At 43.0% G+C, this 21,351-nt stretch overlaps 1 protein-coding gene across 1 annotated transcript; it reads left to right on the top strand.

Annotated features, from left to right (window-relative positions):
* Window positions 1–8,843: 8,843 nt before the first annotated feature.
* Window positions 8,844–20,683, top strand: NDP (norrin cystine knot growth factor NDP; the record flags this gene model as incomplete). Its single annotated transcript, XM_079910910.1, has 2 exons — window positions 8,844–9,017; window positions 20,456–20,683. The coding sequence occupies 2 exons, from the start codon at window positions 8,844–8,846 to the stop codon at window positions 20,681–20,683; spliced, it is 402 nt and encodes a 133-aa protein (XP_079767036.1).
* Window positions 20,684–21,351: the final 668 nt, after the last annotated feature.

Genomic DNA, 21,351 nt, shown 5'->3' with positions numbered 1-21,351 from the left:
AAAGCTAAGAATTTTTTCATACCATTTTCTCTCCTCCAAGGCCGGGCTCAATCCCAACTTTTTCTTTTAAGCTGTGATCCAACCCATTGCCAGATTCTTTAAAAATGAAAGGGCAACAGGTTAATACATTCAAGAAAGTTGATGAGGTGTCAGAAAATTCTCAGGGGCGACCCTTCTGCAGTGCCACCAACCAACAATAGCCCTAAAGATGGAGTCTCCTCCCATCCTTCCATCAATAGGGAATAAAAACAGGCAAAGAGCAGGCCATGGAGAAGCAAAGAGAAGGAGGAAGGATTATTTCTGATGTTTAAAGTCTGCCACTGGAGATTTTCAAATAGCACAATTTCAGAAAGGGGAGCTTCCCTGAATTTCACCTACTCCCTCCCAGGAAGAGGGGTTTGAACTCTGAAGTTGCCTCCTTTACCTGACATTAGAGAAGGAGGTCAACTCCTACAGTGAAGAAAACATCCCCCTTCCTTAACTCTAAGTAGTCCAAGAAATCCAGTTCTTAACGTCCAATTTTTCTTTAAAGCGCGAGGCAGTATTCAAGGACTTCATATAGTTCTGTGATTCCCCCCCAAATTATGGAAAATGACTTTTTTTCAGAATTAAAATTTTTCTGTTGAGGTCTGAAATCCAAAGGCAGCAGAATGGAAGTGTCACAGGGGAACTGGCAATCAAAAGACGTAGCCAGAGTGTGTATGGTTTAAGCAAAGCAAAATACGAACAGAAAACCAAAAGCCCAATAAATTCATAGTGATTAGCAATAAGGGAAACATATTTTTATGTGATTGGCTTTTTTTTCATTTTTAAAAAAATTTGTATTGGAGTATAAGTTAATTTACAATGTTGTGTTAGTTTCAGGTGTACAGCAAAGTGAATCAGTTATACATATACATATATATATATATATATGTATCCATTCTTTTTCAGATTCTTTTTCCATATAGGTTATTACAGAACATCGAGTAGAGTTCCCATGCTTTAACGTTGCCCCTTTGACATGAGTCTGTGTCCACAAGTGTTGCTTCCAAATTGCCACAGGATTGAATCCAGTATTCAAGTCCCATCATTGGGCAGAAAAGGCAAATTGAATGCGGAGTGGAAATACTGAGTTGCTCTATTGTTTATGCCCAATTTCTAACTAAGGGCTCTACAGCTGTTAGGTGAGATCACTACCCATCATTCCAAAGTGTGGGTAAGGAGATTCACATGCAGCTTTGGAAACACTTTGTTGGACACTTTGAAGAAAAGCCAACATACTCATTTGGCTCCGGGGTAAAAGGGAGCTTGTACCCTGAGCTAACGTTGGTTATCTGCCTTCTCCTAAGGCCATACCACGGCCAGCAGTCCAGTGGCAGAGCAAGTGTCAAATTAACTCAACACCAGGGTCCCCAGGACACCAGGGCACCTTTTCTTTTCCACAGGGAGAGTGTACATTCATGTGTTTGTGAGACCAAGTGCCCTGGGTTGGGTGTCTCAGAACTTTCCTGCTTTCCTTCCAAAGGGTCTTACACAAAGTAAACGGTAGAGTGTTTCTCATTCCTCATGTGAAACCCCCTTCCTGGGAGGCAGTGGGTGAAATGAAGGGAACCTTCCCTTTCTGGAATTTTGCTATTTGAAGTCATTGAAAGGGCAGTGGCAGATTTGAAACATAAAAATAATCCTTCTTCTGTCTTTTCTGTTACCTCTTTTGTGGCTTTCTCTCTCCCTATTATTGATGGAAGGGTACTCCATGTTTAGGGCTATTGTTGATTTTTGGCACCCCAGAATGCCCACCCCTAAGCCTCTTCTGACAGCTCATCACCGTATCAGTCACAGCTTTTAGTGGAGTGGTAGATTTACAGAAATAATCCAAACCCCCAGAGGAAAAGAGTTCAGCCGTATCCTGCTTCTTGACACATGGGTAATCAGGCTCGGTCATTTCCAATTTATGCAAGGTTTGTTCTCTAAAAGTCAGTTATGTCAACTGTTAAGAACTCAGAATGAGTCTTTCCGTAGAAACTGTAGAAGCCCACAGAAGCCCAGCACAGGAAACAAGACCCGTACCCAATGGGCAACTCTTTTCGACCCAAGTCCCAGCCTAGAGCTTCAGGTACCCTAGCACAGAGGTTCCATAGATGCTTTACTAAGCGGACTGCCTTGCTCTTAACCACATCTGCAGAGAAGAAAACTCTTCTAACCAATCTTCCTCTTCTATCCTGAACCAGAGCATCATAAATGGCCCCACTAGGGCATGAGGATCTGTGGCTCAATCTGTTAGGAATAAGGGTCATTCATAGGAAAGGTGCAAGAGGGTTGAACTCAGCTTATATCCTCATCATCACCAACTGAAAGAAGTTTAATTCTACCATGATTGACTACTATTCGCTTTCTCCTCTCCCCATTTGGTGGAGACTGGAAAGAAACGCTACAAATTTTACGACAGCTTTAAGAGAAATAAGAACTGGTTAAGTATCCTCGCTAACTGCTTCCTATTATTAACAACATGTTATTAATTTATAAACCATATTTGGTACATTCAAACACCAAGTCAACTGGTTATGACGGGCTATTTTTATTTCGGGCCACCAATACAGCCTCATCAAGGGGCTTAGGCACCACATTAGAACTTGTTTGGACTTTTCTGTGATCGTTAACTTCTTGAGTAAACAAGGAACTCTTTGTGTAGTATTTCTTCGGGGAACATGTAGCCCCAAAGCAGGCGAGTACTCTGAGAAACTTGGGTAGAGTTAGAGAATGTTGGAAATGGATAGAACCATAGAAACATCTCAAACAATCCGTACATTTTGTGAATGAGAAAACTGAGTCCAGAGAAGGCAAGTGACTTGCTCAAGATCACACAGCCAATGACGGGAAGGGAGGGCTCAGAGCTTGCGGCTCCTCAGATCAGCCTTCCTTCCACCAGAGCAGACAGCAGTAGAATGCTCTTCTGGTTTCAGAAGGTTGTGGAATAGTTATCCAATGTTTCTGGCAAATGAATGCAAAACACCGGGACATGGAACACAGGCTAGAAATGGGTTGGGGAGGAAGAGATGAAACCTGTAGGGAAGTGGGAGTTTGGATCACAATGAGAGGTTTCTCTGGATTTCCTGAAAAAATCAGGATTTGAAGTTTCAGTCAGTCTCTAGGTCCAGTCCTCCCACACCAGTCTTGCCCCAGACAGTAAAACTATTCAATCCATGGACACACACACAGATAGGGCCACTTGACAGTTGGCCAGAAATTACTTCTATTCCCAGTCCTTCTTTTTCACACCCTTCTTTACCCCAGGCTTGTGATTTATTGCTTCTTCCCTGGGCTCTATTTCTCCTTCCCTTTTGCTTCTCCCATCTTCCTCCTCCATCACCATCACCACTGAGTTTGGCCATGTCTGCCTAGTAATGCAGGCTGGGAGAAAACAGACCATCCCAGACTGGAGAACAGTTGTTTAATCCCAAGGACGTCCTCCTTCTCCTAAGATGGCTCTATGGGAGCAGGCATTGCCTCCTATGCTCTGCCACCTCTAATTGTAGAACAGACACCGTGAGATGACAAGGGCAGGAGCTGCTCCCTCCCCACTGACCTTGTGGCTGCCCATCCTTGGAGATACCAGGGGCTGGCAGGCTGGAGGGCTGGCAGTGTGTGTGGTCAGGACGGCTGCCTCTGGGGCAGCCCAGGCTTGGCTTCTTGGCCACTACTGATGTGCTGCCAGATAGGAATAATATCAAAAACCATTCATTGAGCACATGGGATGCTTTATAAAATCCAACAGGCTGTTTACAGTTTATAAATTAAGTGCCTTCGGAAGAGGCATCTGACTTATTCTCCAAGGCATCTAGTTGACTAGTTCCAGTTGGAATTCTTTGAGTTCCTGGGAAGGGGCTACTTAGCACTTCACACTCTCTGATGAGACTTTGAGTTTCTTGCTTTTTTAATCCCAGTATGAAGTGTTATCTAGTGGCAAGCTTTCATTTACATTTAAATCTCTGATTTTTTGTGTGTGCAATTCCTTTGAGAGAGGCTTTATCTTCTGCCATTTTTACCTTACTCATGCCTGATATGATTGTTTAAAATGATAGTAAATATCAAATAATTCTGTCTGGCACACTGATGTCATTCCAAAGTCACTATATTTCATCTGCTTAACTTGATCTTCTTAGAATGAAGCAAAGGATGTTGCATATGAATTAGATGTTAAATGAGTTCATCAGCGTGTCTAAAAAAATTGCCCAGGAAAACAGCGGGCCAAGACTCTTTGCTTGTGGATGCAGTGAGCTGGAAGAGGGAACTAGAATAGGACTTATTTTTTCCCCTGACCCTTGAGTCTCATCTGTTAGAGCAAAAGGAGACACATAGTAGGTGCTCAGTGAATATGTGTTAAATATATATTTGTAGAAAGAAGCCACGGGAGGTAATACCTGCATGTATTATACTGAAAACAGCCCCCGGGGGAAATACGGACACTGAGCACGGCCCTCCCTTGTCTGGCAAGCAGGGCGAGAATAAGGCCACTCTTGGCACTTGGCACTTGTCTTAGCCAGTTGCTGGAATAACTTGTGTGAAACCAGCACTTTACCCTTTGCCAGGCAGAAGGTCAGCCCAAGAGTGAGCTGATCTGTAGATACAACACCATCTCTCACCCAGGAGGCTGGGTCTGCTGTAAGCTCTGCTATATTATTTCGCTGAGAATGACAGGTGGGGAAATCTGGGCACCAGTTGTTCTTTTCCACTGGTATCGTTTGGAGGGTAGCTCCAAAGTCGGGCACGCCAGCCTACGTGCCTCTCCTCCAGCAGAGGCTCCACATTGGAGCTATTAGAATGTGGGCTCTGTACATCGGCCAAGTCCATGTCTCAGAGACTGTCCCCAGAGCACGGAGCAGCCCCAGGTCTACTGAGTTCAACAAGAGAGTCGCTTTCTCACTCAATCCATGCTGGCTGGGCTGAGGTTCTAAGTCTTAATAGGCAGCATTTGATTTTCATGCTACATGGCTTTCACAAAATTAAAGCAAGTTAGAATTAATTTAATTTTGAGAAAAATGACAGAAGCTCCTACAAGACAGACGTAGATACCCCTAGGCTGCCATAAAATGGGGATCTCGAGTGACGAAAACTTCCTTCATTCTTGATTTTCCCCTTTGTGAGTGCTTCCCTGGGCACTCTGCACAGCCTCTCCTGTGCACATCCGGACCAACACAATGTTAAGGCAACTTGACTTAATTAACATCACTCTTTTTCTTGAGCATTCTGTTCATTTCTTCTTCAACACAACAGTGTTGGTTCATTCAATTTGAACACAAGGCAAAAATCTCAGTGTTATGTTGCAAGGATCATACCTTTATGCTTCGAGGGTTCTGTGATTTCCGTGGCATATTTACACTGTTGCTGGCATTCTCATTTCAGAGTTTAATATAACAACTGAACAAAAAGTATCATGCTTTATGAGCGTGTCGAAATGAAAAATCTATTTCCTATTAGTGGTGAAGCAATATTTCTTCTGTCATTCTTTTATACTTTATCACTACTTCTGGGTTCAGCTTATCATCTTTAAAGAGAAAATCAGATAATAAAGTTACATTCTGTGGGACATTAACTAGCTCTTTATCAGTATAAATGTCATAACATTTGCTTGCAAAATTATTTTATTCACCTTTCAGGAAAAAAAATTTTAACTGTGCTTGCAATTCAGAACATTGCTACTAGGTGGCAGTAGTGCACAAGAACAAAATGGTCCACCTGGAAGAATATTTGACTAAGAGACTAGCATGTCTTCCCATATTTATAAGGAATAAAAGTTTAATACTATTAAAATACTCAAACTGGCACAAACTTTAAACATCCATTAACTTAATTACTATTTTTAAGCCAAGCTTTGATTTGAAAAGAGAAAGTATTATTTTTTAATGAAATTCTGGACAGGCAATACATTCACAAGTTCAGACATCTACAAATTAAAAAAAGTTATACAGCGAAAAGTCTTTCTCCCATGCCTGTCCTCCAACTCCCACAGGTAACTAATTGTACAGTTTCTTGAGTATCCTTCCAGAGCTTCTCTATGTAAATACAAATTAACACAAATATATATTCTTAGCCCTCCTTGTTTTAACACAAATCAGTAGAGCTTCTGCATTCTTCTTTATAGAGTTGCCTAGTATTCGAATGTATGAACGTTGTGTAATATATTTAACCAGTCCCCTACTAATGGAAATTTTGTGCTGTTTCCAATTTTATGCCATGACAACCAATGCTGTAGTGAATAACCATATGCTTGTGTGATCTCACATGTAAGGTAGTTCTCCGAAGTGAAATTGCTGGGTCTAAATTATACAGATTTTCAATTTTAATAGATATTGCCAAATTGGCTTCTACAGAATTTGTACCAATTTTTACTGTACTTTCTCCAAAATAGTCCTGTTTTCCCACAGCCTTGCCAACAGGGTGCATGATCAGAGTTCTGACTGCTTGAGCAAAGTGTCTCAAAGTACTTTAATTTTCATTTCTCTTAGATGAGTGAGGGTGCCCATCTTCTACATTTAAGGGCCGATTATACTTCCTTTTCTGTGGAATAAATGCAAATGCCAACACAGACAACCATATATATAGGGTTTTGTTGTCAATGTCATTGCTTGTTTCTACCATCATGCCATGCATGCTTTTCTTTCATTTGCTTTGCTCATTTAACCATACCCCCTGGCCATGGCTCCTAAAAGAAGTTGCTGGCAGTGGAGAGGGAAGTCAGGACTGGAATGTCTGCTTTTCCCCTTCATCCTCTTGCCATTGACTCCTGGGTGAAATATCTGTGAACTGGAATGGTGAAAGGAGAAATCTAATAAATTCTTTTTCGGAGACTAATTAAGGCTTAAAGAGACAGTTAACCATTTGGGAAAATACAGTCATATTGAAACTCAGGAAATGGTCGGCAGTATTGCAGCCTCTGAACATGGAACCCAAGAAAGCTCTGGCTCTTTGAGCTGAAGTCTTGCTGAGGTTCAATGCAATGTGCAGAGGAAAACCTAGAATATGCAGCTGAAATGAAAACAAAAATGCTCTTCTGCATCCTTTGCTGATTTGGAGCTTTGGGCACAGGTTTGATCAATTTTAATGAAATATTGCCATTAGCACGTACATAAAGGACAGTGGTGCAAAGGTGCATGAAAATATGGTGTCCTCAACTGTAGGATTATCTTCTGCATATGGACATGGCAGTAACTGAATCCATAAGTATCTAAAATGTTGGCATTTTAGAGCAAGAGAGGGTTGCAGACACCATTTTTCCCACTCCCCTATTCTACAAATGAACAGCTTAAATGACCTGTACAAGGTCCCCCAGCTAATTAATGGAAGTGCTGGAGTCCAGGTGGGTCCCCTCATTACTGTTCCCTGCTCTTCCTGCAATTTACAGGGCTTCCCTGAAACACACATGCTGAAGTTTTGCCATGGCCAGGGATGCTTCACTCTGAAACAGCCCCATGTCACACACCCTTTTCCTCCTGGGGTCCCCTGCCCCACACTCGCAAGACAGCTAAACTGAGGTTAAGGGGGTCTGGGGCCACTATATTAGAGTAAAACGAATTGACTTATATGGACTTGAACTTCTTCATCTTATCAGTGCTTTGCTCTGTTTATTCAGACTGTCCATGCGTAGCAAGCTTAAAAAAAGGTTGTACTATGAAGCAAAATAATCAAACTTTTATCTGAAATAACTTTGAAAGTTTTTCTGAAGGTTTAATTATTGTGTTCCTTTTGCTTTAGATGTAACATCAAGTCCCCCAATTTTCCGAAATGTTTGAAAATATTTCTGATACTCTCTGTTTGCTGGTGTGATAGTGTTGGCCATGCCTTGGGGGGTGGGGTTAGTGAGGTGATTTGAGGAGATTCTGGACCCAAGTCCTTTGTCCAAGAGGTATATGCTTAAAAGAACAAGGCAAGTGTCAGATATGGCATGATCCCACTTTAATGATAAGTCTCTGCTCCAGCAACCACTTACTTTTTCAAATTATACGTGCGCTTGGGCTACAAAGGCTCTTCAGAAATGCGTGAGTCTGTTGGCAAATACACATGTGTTGCCTTAACCGTGCTGGAGGCCAGTTAGCATAATGTGTATTTCCGATGCAGCTTATCATTGGTGCTGGGCGGCACGGGGCTTCACACAAAAACAGGATAAGCCCAGAGCATAGAAGTGGAAAACTAGGTGGATGGGACTTGGACGTGGAAAATGTACTTCCTTCCTGTGGGACGTGGCGTGTGCTTGTTAGTGCTGACCTGCCTTCTCTCTAGCCCTGTAAGCTGACATTGACATCAAAGCTTACTGAATAGACCCTCTTGTCCCCACCAGCCAGGGATAAGGCTGAAAGCACCCAATCGAGTTATGCTCTGGCCAGAACCACTTGACTATGGGGTCAAACTATCCTCCAGCAATTAAAGTCAACAAGTGCTTCCATTAAACCACTGTGTACACCTCCAAATGATTATAAATATGTACCATAAGCTATGGGGGAGGGGTGTGAAATGGATGATAGCTTATGCTAATGACACTCTAGAAACCAATACTCTCCACTCAAAATGACATGGAAAAATTCTACTCGATTACCTCCAGGGTTCCATTAGTTTTTCTGGGTAAACGTTTCTGGGGAAAATAATTTCTGTTTTCATTCCAGCTGTGCATCAGATACAGTGATGATGGATTGCGAGTGCAAACAGTAAGACGAAACTCCGGCATACAAAGGACGATGACAACCAGAAAGCTCCAACCAGATCCTGCCCTTTCCTTGAAAGGAACTGGAGCCTAGGAGGTGAAGGCATTTCCAATTTTTAGTCCTTTGCCTCCCTCTGCTGTTCCTCTTGAGAAGTTTTCCCTTACAACAATGAGAAATCATGTACTAGCTGCATCCTTTTCTATGCTCTCCCTGCTGGCGCTGATGGGAGATACAGACAGCAAAACAGACAGCTCATTCATGATGGACTCCGATCCTCGACGCTGCATGAGACACCACTATGTCGATTCTATCAGTCACCCGTTGTACAAGTGTAGCTCCAAGGTAAGCTCGAGATCTCTGTGAGAGTAGCCTTACTCCCAGAAACAGGAGAGAAGCCCTATTCCTTTGACGAGGGACAGAGAACTATATGGCTGACCCACAGGGCTTGCCAGAGAATCATCCTTTTAGGGTTTCCCACCGTGCTTTGAACTTTTGTCGGTAAAGCTGCCTAACTGACCATGTACACACCCAGCCAGCTTCTCAAAGTCACTAAGAAAGGCTGGAAGTTTCTCACAATAAAATTGTTGCTAGGCACAAGGTTGCAAGGGTGTGTTTCGTCCCTGGCTGTGAAAATGATGAGCAGTGGTGTCCTTTTTCAAGAAAGAAAATGGCGTCTACAGGTTATCGTAACTCTTTCTATCTCCACCAGCAATAAAGGGGAAGGAAATACAAGAAATATGATTGAGCAGTAAAACGTACTTCTTGGGGGCGGGGGGCGCTCTTCAAAGTGTTTCCTGGTCCATGCCTTTCTCTACCTGCCATGTTTATGTTAAAACGGTTTCAAAACAGAAATGGCATTTTGATAAGTTATCATTTTTACCTTGATATCCACGTCATTCTTGTCTGGAGTAGGTTGTGTGTCTTTTGGCACAGGCAAAAGTGATGTCTCAGTGTTGAGACGGGGTGTATGAAGGAATACTATACTTCAAAGGCCACCAAGAGTGGCCCGCCACCTGAACCACCCAGAAGGGAGGCACACAGTAGGGAAAAATAGACTCGGAAGCAGACTTCTCACGACTCTCACTGCCCCCAGTCACACGAATGAAATTTGCCCACATTTGGTAAATAAGAATTTGTTTAGCCCAACCTCAGAGATTTTCACTTCCAGTCCTGAGACTAAAACCACTTCTATATTCTCATATGGCAAATATTTTTTTAAATTACCAGTATAATTAAGAAGTTTTGGTAATATCAACCACTAAACTTGAGACCATGTAAGTTAATGGCTCTACCCTCCATTTAAAAACATTACAACTTCTGTCTGCCTTTAAAATTTCCATAACTTCTCTGATTATAGCTCAATGATGATGGCTTGTTTTAGTTTTGGGAGATCAGAATTTGGGTTAACTCACTTTAACCCAAACTTCCTGGCTCTTATTTGTACTTGTCGAACCAAAAAAAAAAAAAAAAAAGAGTAAATAGATAAATTTTTGCAAGCCTGCAATCCCTTCTTAGGAAAAAATATAAAACAAATTGAGAAAAAAAGATAGGACATGTTTTTCTAACTGATTGCTCAGAAACTGTAGGCCTGAGGTAAGGTTGCCTAGAGCAATTATTAGTTTCTCCTCCACTCGCCCTATAGAGAGCACTCATATATAGTGTTTCTTATTCCACGGATGATTTCTCCTTCTGCTGAGTTGTCCTCCATAATCATGATTCTTTAAAAAAAGAAAGGAAATAAAATTATTTCAGGCTTCCCTGGTGGCGCAGTGGTTGAGAGTCCGCCTGCCGATGCAGGGGACACGGGTTCGTGCCCCGGTCCGGGAAGATCCCACATGCCGCGGAGTGGCTGGGCCTGCGAGCCATGGCTGCTGAGCCTGCGCGTCCAGAGCCTGTGCCCTGCAAGGAGAGAGGCCACAACAGTGAGAGACCCGCGTACCGCAAAAAAAAAAAAAAAAAAAAATTATTTCAGGCACTTCCCTGGCAGCCCAGTGGTTAAGACTCCTCACTTCAAAAGAAAAAAGAAAAAAAAAGACTCCACACTTCACTTCGAGTGCAGGGGGCACAGGTTTGATCCCTGGTCGGGGAACTAATACCCCACACACCGTGTGGCCTGGCCAAAAATAAATAAAATGTTTAAAAAAGAAAGGAAATAAAATTATTTCAAAGAAAGTGTTCATGTGATGATAGGAAGGAACAGGAAAATTGGAGCATCTCTGAAAACTAAAGAACAATCTGGAAAGATTTGATGAAAAGATGGAGGAGCGCCTTAGCAATTATCACATTAGTTAAGGAAAGGTCTAAGAAGATATAGCCTTAACTCAAACCCAACAAACTCACAGTGCTTGAGCATGAGTCCTACAAACAGACTTTAGTTTACCTTTGTTCACCTCTGTTTCTTCCAGAATACCATGATAAATAGAGCAAAATTGTGATTGTAGAGAAATGTTTGTAATTTCATGGGAACAATCTGTTTTCAAACATCCCAAACTATCCCAAATATAGCAATAGTTTTATGTAAATGGTGCTTGCAATTATAAACCTTTCTTCCTTGGCCATAAAATATGCCTGGCAGAATCTCAACTACCCAGACCTTTTCTGGATTAGATTTTCTCTATGTATCCGGGAACAAAAACTGTTTTTCATTTTGAGATATTCTATAATTCTTAACTCTCACAGACTCAGGCTGGTTTTCTCTCTAATGGGTTTCACTTAGAAAAATTGTTCATCTTTACAGACTTGGGATATAAAACATGTAGCCTGTGTCTCAAAAACAACCAATGGGGGTTTTTGCAAAGAGGAGACTAGGGTAGATTTTTCCTCTCTGCAAAACTTCTCCCCTCAACGTGAGGTTCAAAGCCCATTATTTACTACTGTTTGCCTGTCAGTTGTTAATGCTTCCTGACTCCCATTTATCCAGTGTCTGGTCTCGGGAAGACAGATAAAGGGGAGAATGTGACCCAGGCTCAGGGAAGGGAGAGCATCTGCTTGAACACCTAATAGGTGTCAGGCACCTCATACTATATGATCTAATCGTTGCTGACAAACCTGTGATGGAAAGCGTTATCATTCCCGTTTTATTGGTAAGGAAAACTGAAACCTGAAAGAAGAATTAAGTAGATTGTTCGATGTCATTTAGCCCAGGAGTGGCAATGTCTGCCTCAGAGCACGCACCTTTCAATTCATATTTCATTCAATTCATTCATCTTTCACTTGGCTCTTCCTATTGGAGGAATGCAAATAGAATGTAGGGGCCATCATTTATTTTTTATTATGATTTTCAAAAAAATTTATTGAAGTATAGTTGATTTACAATGTTGTGTTAATTTCTTCTGTATGGCAAAGTGACTCAGATATATATATATATATATATATATATATATATATATATATATATTCTTTTCCACTATGGTTTGTCACAGGATATTGAATATAGTTCCCTGTGCTATACAGCAGGACCTTGTTGTTTATCCATTCTATATATAATGGTTTGCCTCTGCTAACCCCAAACTCCCAATCCTTCCCTCCCCCAACCTCCTCCCCCTTGGCTACCACAAGTCTGTTCTTATATCTGAGTCTGTTCCTGTTTTCGTAGATGTGTTCATTTGTCGTATTTAAGATTCCACATATAAGTGATATCATATGACATTTGTCTTTCTCTTTCTGACTTACGTCACTTAATATGATAATCTCTAGGTCCATTCATGTTGCTGCAAATGGGAGCCGCTATTTAGAAGTCCAGGCTCAACTCCCAGTCTGTTGAAAATGATGATTTACACTCAGCAATCTTTGTAGAAAAATAAAAATAGTAGTGAAAGCTTTTCTGGGAGCCTTCCATGAGACTATCTGAACTTGCATCTGGCCAGACCCGGGGACCTTTCTCCCATCTCCCAGCAATTCAGGAAAGTGCTGAGATGGAGTCAGGCAGAAAAGACTGGCCACAGTGGTCCACGAAGGAGGTCAGTGTGGCCGCAGATTAGGATGCGCCTGGTGGCTTTCATTGGTAACACCTCCTAGGAGTGGGTACAAAAGATTGAAGAGCGGCAGCTTCATTGACAATCTTCACTGAATTTTTTAGTAAAGGTGGTAAAGCAAACAAGCAAAGAGTCAGTGGTTAGTGGAAATGAGATATCTGGGGAATCTTCAAGGGAACTGAGATCCCAGGCTTTGAAGTGAGAGAGACCTGGTTTCAAATTCCAGCTCCACAGTTGGCCAAATGGGTGACTTAGGGGGAAGTGTAGTCATTCTTTAGTGCCTCAGTTTCTTCCCACGTGAAATGGAGCTAATGCTGTCTCCCTAAAAGTGTGGGTATGGGTATTGGTGATAATATTTGTAACACATCCCGCCTGGCGTTCGGCATATAATAGACATTAATAGATGATAGTATGATCTTGATGATGAAGTTATAAAGTGGACAGGTGTTTAGACTCACTTTTCTATTTTAGTCAACCACTGAAACCTCAATAACTATTGGGATCTCCTATAGCCTTAAAGGATTAGGAAAATGAACCTCACTGAGGTTCTTGTTAAACACAGAAACCTGGCAGGGCTGGGGGAGCACGCAGGAGGGCAAAGTAAATGTAAGCCACTGTGCTGGGTGCTAAAAGGGGGGATCAAAGTCAGAGAGAAACAGATCCTGCCGTCTGACCTCCCTCCCCACGTGAGCAGAGGAAGGAGGGATTGGAGGGGGTGCATTCTGGATTCAGGCCAAGGAGGGGTTTTCAGGAACCGAGACTGGGAAAGCGAGCCAGCTGGGCAGGCCTGTGAAGTCTGAGTTGGGTGAGAAGTAGGAGAGGGTGGCCCCGAGCCAGGAGAGTGAAGAGCCAAGGCGTACGGTTGTCTGAACCCTGAAGGGCCACAGGAGCAGCTAGCGGGGTGGCCCCAAAAGAGAAGGAGGAAGAGGGGTCGGGGCACAAAGCCTGGGGAAAGTCCCTGAGGAGAGGGGACCTGTCAGGCGCAGGGCTGAGCCTCAGGGTTGAGAGGAGCTGCTTAGGATCCTCAAGCCATCTGCCCCCGAAGCTCACAGCATGGTAGGAGAAACGAGGGGAGTCGGGAGTATTGAGTTTATAACACAGTTGACTAGTGGGCAGATATGACTTGATTTTTTTTTTTTTTTTTTTTTGCGGTACGCGGGCCTCTCACTGCTGTGGCCTCTCCCGTTGCGCAGCACAGGCTCCGGACGCGCAGGCTCAGCGGCCATGGCTCACGGGCCCAGCCGCTCCGCGGCACGTGGGATCTTCCCGGACCGGGGTACGAACCCGTGTCCCCTGCATCGGCAGGCGGACCCTCAACCACCGCGCCACCAGGGAAGCCCGACTTGATATTTTTTAAAAAAGGAACAAATGTATACCGTGGTGGGCAGTTGAGGCACAAACGTAGAAGAAAACACAGACTACGTTTTTGCCCTCATAATGCTTACAAGTAAATGGAGGAGAGAGGGAAGGGAAGCATTCTGTGTGCAAAGGTCTCTTCAGGTCAGTATGAGTTGTAACCAGAGTGAAGGGACCGGATTCTAGCTGGAGGTTGACCTGGCTCTCTGGAGATGAGCTGAGCAGTCATTTATTGAGGGTGCTGGGGAAGTGAGGAATGGGAGAAGCAGAGGTGAATCATGTTCCTGAGGAGAAAGGGGGGGTGCTTCAAGGGGTGCCGTGGAATAAGGGATGCACAGTATTCACTGTTGAGAAAAAGGCAAAATATGTTTCTCACTCGATTGAGGTACCACAGCCAAAACTCTATTCTAGGATGGGACAGGTGGGTCTTTATTCTGATATTGATGGAGACCATGGCCTGAGCCAGGAATTCACAGGGGCTCCACGTGACAGGAAAGGAAAGTGGCTTTGGAGATGGCAAGTCTTTCAACAAGGGGTGATGAAAACCATCTGTGTTTGGATTTTCTCTCACTCAGAAGACAGTTGTGTATTGCAGCAAAAGGCCTAACTGTCTAAGAACTGTGGTAGGTCACCAGAGACAGCAGGAGCCTGAGGTCTCCGGGTGCAGTCCTTGGTCTGGACCCAGGAATCACAGCTGGCTACAACCCTCACAGTGTAGCCTGAACTTGCCCTTGACTGACTTTAGCATCTTATGAAACTCGAAGGCTTCAAAGGCTGACGCTCATGGCCTAATAGTATAGCACCGTGATTCGGAGAGAGAGCTCAGGAATCTGCTGTCTCGGTTCAGAATCCTGGCCCTCCATCGTACAGCTATGTGACTTCAGGCTGGTAACTTAACCTCTGCCTTTGAATTTCTTAATTTGTAAAGTGGGGAGGGTTTACCTTTTGAAACAGTTGTTAAATATTAACTTGCCTGTGAAGGGCTTGGCACAGTGCCTGGAGCCTAGTAAACGTTCAATACATGTTACATAGCATCATCATTACTATTCCTTAATTATTACCCAAGGACCTTCCATTACTCTTAGCCTCAGCACATGGAAATCAGATTGAACGTGAAAGAGTCTATCCTTGAGCAAATACCCTGAACCCAGCAGCTCTGTTCATATTAGAAGGAACTAGGTATCACTTCCAGCTGGAGCCAAGTGACTCCAAGGTTGGGGGGATACAAAGGGTCTGCTGGAGAAGTTGCCTAGCTTCCTAGCATCAAGAGAGTTGTTGGGGGGGAACATAAGATAGCAAAAATTAAACTGGACCAAAAGCAGATGACATGTATCTGTCACCCACCTGAGCCGTGAAAAGTCAATAGAAGTTTGTATGAGCAATAACCACCTATTGAGAACACACTCTTCTAGTGGTGCAGCTCCATGTGGGTTCTTTGTCCAAAAAAATTCATTTCTGGATTTGATAGTGGAGTAGTGTGTATGGTCTTCATTAAGAGCAGTTAAGCACAGTGCAAAATGCAGAGCAGTTAATAAAATACAGCCAAGTCACCCACGTATGGGGAATGTGCATTGACCATAAACTGCGGGCCAATGTGTTACGGCAGGTGAACAGATGTCTGAAGGTGTCAAAGTTTTATTGAACTGAACGATGAATTGGTTAAGGAGTTAGAGAGTATGTGGTATCATCCAATGAACTGCTGGGAATCGCTGGGAGTCCTCAAATCCCTGGGGGATGGAGCAACGGGCGAGGGTCTTGACAGTGGAGGAGATATTATTTAGGACTGCCATGGTCCTTAGAAGATTCAGTTGTGCTTAAGTATGGAGGTGGTGATGATGTGTCCCAAGAAGCCCATAAGAAAAAGGTCAGACTCGTGTGGTTTTGATATGGTTACAACTCCCAGAGGCAGGTCAAAGAAGATTAGAGTAGGGTGTGAGTTGGCACATGCCTCAGGAAAGCATCTTAATATCAAGAAGCAGGATATTATAGTGGCTTAGACCAGGGGTTTGGTTTTAGACAGATCTGGGTTTGATTTCAGCGTTGCGTTTTACCAGATATGTGAGTTTGGGCAATTTACTCAAATTCTCTAAAGCCTCAGTTTCCTCATCTGTAATAACAGTACAGATAATAATAGTACCTTTCACATAGGATTGTTATGAGAATTAACTGAGATTAAATGTTGTAAGCGCTCAAGAAATGTTAGCTGCCATCATTATTATTAGCGAAATGATCACTATCTAGTGATGCGTCTAGAGCGGAGCCTCTCAAACTTTAACGGGTCCAGAGCCTTGCTGCTCAAAGTGTGGATGTTAGCACAGCAGTACCATCAACCAGAATCTTACAAGAAACGCAGAATCTCTGGCCTCACTCAGAACTAGTCAAGCACAATCTGCATTTTAACAAGATCCTCAGCTGACATACATGCACATTACAGTTTGAGAAGCTCTGGTCTGGAAGAGGTCAGAAGTTGTTCATTAAATCTGTAATACAGGTGAGGCGTGGCCAGGACTAAAATGTGAATAGCTAGAGTGAATCTGGGGACTTCCCTGGTGGCGCAGTGGTTGGGAGTCCACCTGCCGATGCAGGGGACACTGGTTCGACTCCTGCTCCAGGAAGATCCCACATGCCGTGGAGCAACTTAAGCCCTTGTGCCACAACTACTGAGCCTGCGCTCTAGAGCCCACGAGCCACAACTACTGAGCCTGCGTGCCTAGAGCCCATGCTCCGCAACAAGAGAAGCTACCGCAGTGAGAATCCCACGCACCGCAATGAAGAGTAGCCCCCGCTCGCCCCAACTAGAGAAAGCCCGTGTGCAGCAACGAAGGCCCAACGCAACCAAAGATAAATTAATTAATTAATTAATTTAAAAAATGATTCATATATATGTATGGATACATTTTTTTAAAAAAGAGTGAATCTGGGAAGCAGGTATTTGTACCTTCCATTCCTAACGACACTCATTCATGGATCTTTATCTTCCAAACTCCCTGCTTGACTCCTGTAACACACACACACAAAACGGGGCTAGATAGAGATGGAATCTATATACAGTTGAACTTTGAACAACATGGCTTTGAACTGCACGGGTCCACTTACATGCGGATTTTTTTTCAATAGGAAATATTACCACAGTACACGATCTGTGGCTGGTTGAATCCTCGGATGTGGAACCGCAGATAGGGACGGGCAAGTGTAAATTATATGCAGATTTTGGAATACACGGAAGGTTGGTGCCCTTGACTTCCCATGTTATTCAAGGGTCAACTGTACTGGGAATCTCCCAGAGAGGGGATTTGCATGCATGTTGAGAACGTCAAGGGCCAGATAATCATTTCATGGTGTCTTCTTGGAGGAGAGGGCATTTGAATTTGGTAATGGAGGATAGTTGTATTTCATTAAGTACAGCCAGGAGAAAAGGACATTCCTGAGAAAGGAAAGGCAAAGGCAAGAGACAGGGAAATTCAGGGCAGTTCCATGGACTCCTAAGTAATTAAGCTTGATCCAAATAGAGAGTGGGTGATGAGAATGAGAATAGTTGTTAGTGAGATTGGAAAGATATGTGAAATCCAGGTCATGGAGGGCCTTAATGCCTGTTCAGGATTTTGGATTTTATTCTGAAGGCTGGTGGCAGCCACTGAAGGTGTTTATTGTACATGTCTCTGCATTTTCCTTGCCCAGAAAGTCCAGCTCCTGAGGAAGAGGGGCCCGTTGGAGGTGGCCCCAGAGTCTTCAGTGCTGGAGTCCTTGTCCTTCAGGATGAGCTGAAGGCAGAGCTTGAGACCTTGAAGACTTTTAGTGAAATCACTATTAGGTTAGTTCTACAAATGGCCCTAGATTGCTGACTTGGTCATATTATGGACAGTGCGAGTTGCCTGGTCATTCAAGGTCAGCATTTGGTTCACCTGTACGTGTATCATTTGGGTACGATGCACTGCCATGTCTCTGCCCTTCTGAATGAAGTCTGTTGGCACAGGTTAGCTATACCCATCCAGACTGAAACTGAATCTCTAAAGACTCCATTTGGGGAGGTGATTCTTTGAAGAACTGCTTAATCTGCCTAATAGATAATCCACATTAGAGATGAGCAAATTTAACGTCACTCCAAAGTGAGATGTCAAGGAACTATTCCCACACACTAGCAAGGGTGAGAAGGGACTGGGAAGACCTCGAACTCTCTCTCTCATTAGAGAGATGGGGCGGGCACCAAGAACTGGCCTGTGTAATATAGACCTATGGCAAAATCGCTCAAAACCCATTTCAGATCACGTCTGTTTTCGTATCAATGTGAAGGGCAGGCAGGATAGAATTGAAGCGTTAATAAAATCAAAATGACTTACAGCTGCCATTTTCTCCCTGCCTCTGTGGCCTCTCAGAGAAAATAAATCAGTAGGCCTAGTCCAACTTATTCTTCACCAAGCCCTGCTAGTAATTTCCTAATATCTCATATTGTCTTGTTGGTTGTTAAGAGATTGTTGGATTCATCCCAGCATCTTTTCAGATAATGATGTTAATGATCTATAATTACCAGAAGTCATCTTCTCTTCCTTTTGGAAAGGTGGGCAGGCCATTTCCTTCTTTTAATTCTTGGGCATTAAATTCTGTCCTATAGGATGATATCAGACTTAATAGCTGGTGAGATTCAAAAATAATTGCTAATTCCTAAAATACCATGAGGTAAATGTCAAACAGTTTCATGCATATTTATGTATCTTTTAATCTTTTATTTGAGTAGTTCTACTTTTTATGTTCTTGTTGTGGGTTCTGGAATTATAGGGCAACTTTTTCGCTATCACTTAATATGAAGCTCACCAAGGAAGACCCTCCCACATAAACATACACCAATAACCTCAGGTTTCCCCCACCTTCTGTGCCTCAATGTATAGGGTTGTATAGCTTAATGAATCAAGCTGCCCACCCTACCCGCCCCATGACTGCCACTCCCAAGAAACCATTTATGTATGGGATGCATAAATGAGCCTCTGCTCCATCCCTTTAATCTATATGCAAAATATAAAGTGTGTGCTTATGTCCACTGTTTGGGGGGTAACTTTGGTAGTTCGCACCAGATCCTTAAAGGATCTGTTTACTAAAGCCACATTAAGAGCCACTATAAAGAACATGCAACCTCTGCTACTTCAACCCAAGCTTTATTATCATCCTAACCTACATTTGGAAATGGAGGTGGTCAGAAGGAATGCATCCTAGTATTTGCCCTAAATGACTGAAAACTCAATTGCACAAATCTCAGGATCCTTCAGCGTATAAGCCCAGAAGTGTGATTCCAGGTCCCAAAACATACCCTTTTTCTAGTTCACTCTCTTGTTTCAAGTTGTGGTGCCCAGAATATTTCTTCCTAAATATCACTTAGTTATCCTCTTTTTCTTCTTCAGAAACCATATTCCTTTTCTTTAGTAATTCTCTGCACGTGGCAAATTCCTTTTCTCTGTAGTCATTCTTTATTTACCCCCTGATGGTAATTTGGAATGACTGTCTACATTTTCAGACTAAGAGAACTGGCATGGGTCCAACGGTAGACTACCACCTGTCAGTAGAAATTTCTTTTGTTCTTTGGTTTTTATTTGCACATCGTGGTGGTGGGCCGTGTCCAGTGGTTCTGAACCCTCAGCACACTTTGGAATCACCTAAAGAGCTTGGAAAACCACGAAAGCCTGGGCTCAACTCCAAAGGATTTTAATTCACTTGGTCCGAGATGGGGCCTGGGTGTTGACATTTTAAAAGCGAATTTGCAGCAATGTAGGTGATGCTATAGTACTTTATATTTTTGCTTATAATGACAGCTACCAATTCTTTTTCACTTAAGTTGGGAAATTTCATTTAATGGCAGCTGAAGGGCCATTTTCAACTGGAAAAATTCATTTATATCTGTGGTAAACTTTATCTTGATAAAAATTTGCACTCGTATTTTACCACCAGATGAAAAAAAAGATGAGCATCATTTAACAATTAATGTATTTAAAATAAAGTACAGAGAAAAACATGTTTATATTATATCAGGCTTCATTTTGAATGAATCTTTTTTCCCCAATCCTTACTGTAAAGATCTTGTGCTATCACTTTTAAAGCCATACAAATAAGAGTCCTAAACTGTGGACTTAAAAGTAGGTGTGTAAATATTCTTAAGCAGTATTACTTGGAAAATAAAAATAAAATAGAACAACCACGTAAAATAAACCAATATCATATTTTCTTTACCTGTTAAATATTGAGAGACATTTACATTTTTAAAGTAAACTTTAAAATTAGGGAAAAAATAAAATAAAAGCAAATTTGCCAGGTGATTCCAATGTGTGACCAGGGTTGAGAGCCACTGGTCTTCTCCAGCAGGAACTCATCCAGCCAGGAGTGTTAGGGCCTTTTAAAGGATGCTGTGGGACCTGGCTAAAGTTTGGGCTTCCCCAGTGGGGGTAACCACTTCTCTTCTCTCCCCAGATGGTACTCCTGGCCCGGTGCGAGGGGCACTGCAGCCAGGCGTCACGCTCCGAGCCCTTGGTCTCCTTCAGCACTGTCCTCAAGCAGCCCTTCCGTTCCTCCTGTCACTGCTGCCGGCCCCAGACGTCCAAACTGAAGGCACTGAGGCTGCGCTGCTCTGGGGGCATGCGACTCACGGCCACCTACCGGTACATCCTCTCCTGTCACTGCGAGGAGTGCAGCTCCTGAGGCCTGCTGTTGAGTGGCTTCTGGATGGGACGGTCCCTCCCCCTCGCTGAAACAGTTCAACCAGCCAGGGAAGGACTGGCAAGGGAAGAGTTAAGGCAAAAAAAAAAAATATGTAGCAATTCCCACGGGATTCTGCGTATTCTAGTAATAAAGACTCTACATGCTTGTTGACAGAGATACTCTGGGAACTTGTTTTCCATTCCCATCTCCTTTCCCTGGTACAATTTCTTTTGGTTCCTTTTCAGATTCAGGCAATTTCCCCCTTGGCGCTGAATGCTGTTTGGGTTTCCAACAATTCAGCATTAGTGGGAAAAGTAGGCCCCCATGCAAGAGTGGGTCAGGCTGTCACTGTTTGGCGCAGATTAGGGAAGCATTTGCTTTGGAAAGCAGGAAAGCCCAATTCTTTCTGGGACATCCTCTGGCTTTTTTTTTTTTCTTCTTTTTTTTTTTCTTTTATCTTGTCATTTGGTCTAAGGTTGCCATTGTTGCTAAAGGTTACCAATTTCAAATTCCAGGCACCGAGCATGTGGATATGTTTAGCCAGGTTCATTCACAGCCAGCTAACGGACATTAAAATCACTAACAAACAGATTCTCCTATGTGATGCTGGAACTCCTGATAGCCATCATTATTATTCAGAAATGACTTTGGCGAAGTAAAAGTGGCTT

Source organism: Stenella coeruleoalba, assembly GCF_951394435.1.
Source record: "Stenella coeruleoalba genome assembly, chromosome: X".
NCBI classification, from domain to species: Eukaryota; Metazoa; Chordata; class Mammalia; order Artiodactyla; family Delphinidae; genus Stenella; species Stenella coeruleoalba.
Note: the sequence above shows the minus strand (reverse complement) of the source record. Positions and strands in the feature narration are given on the sequence as shown.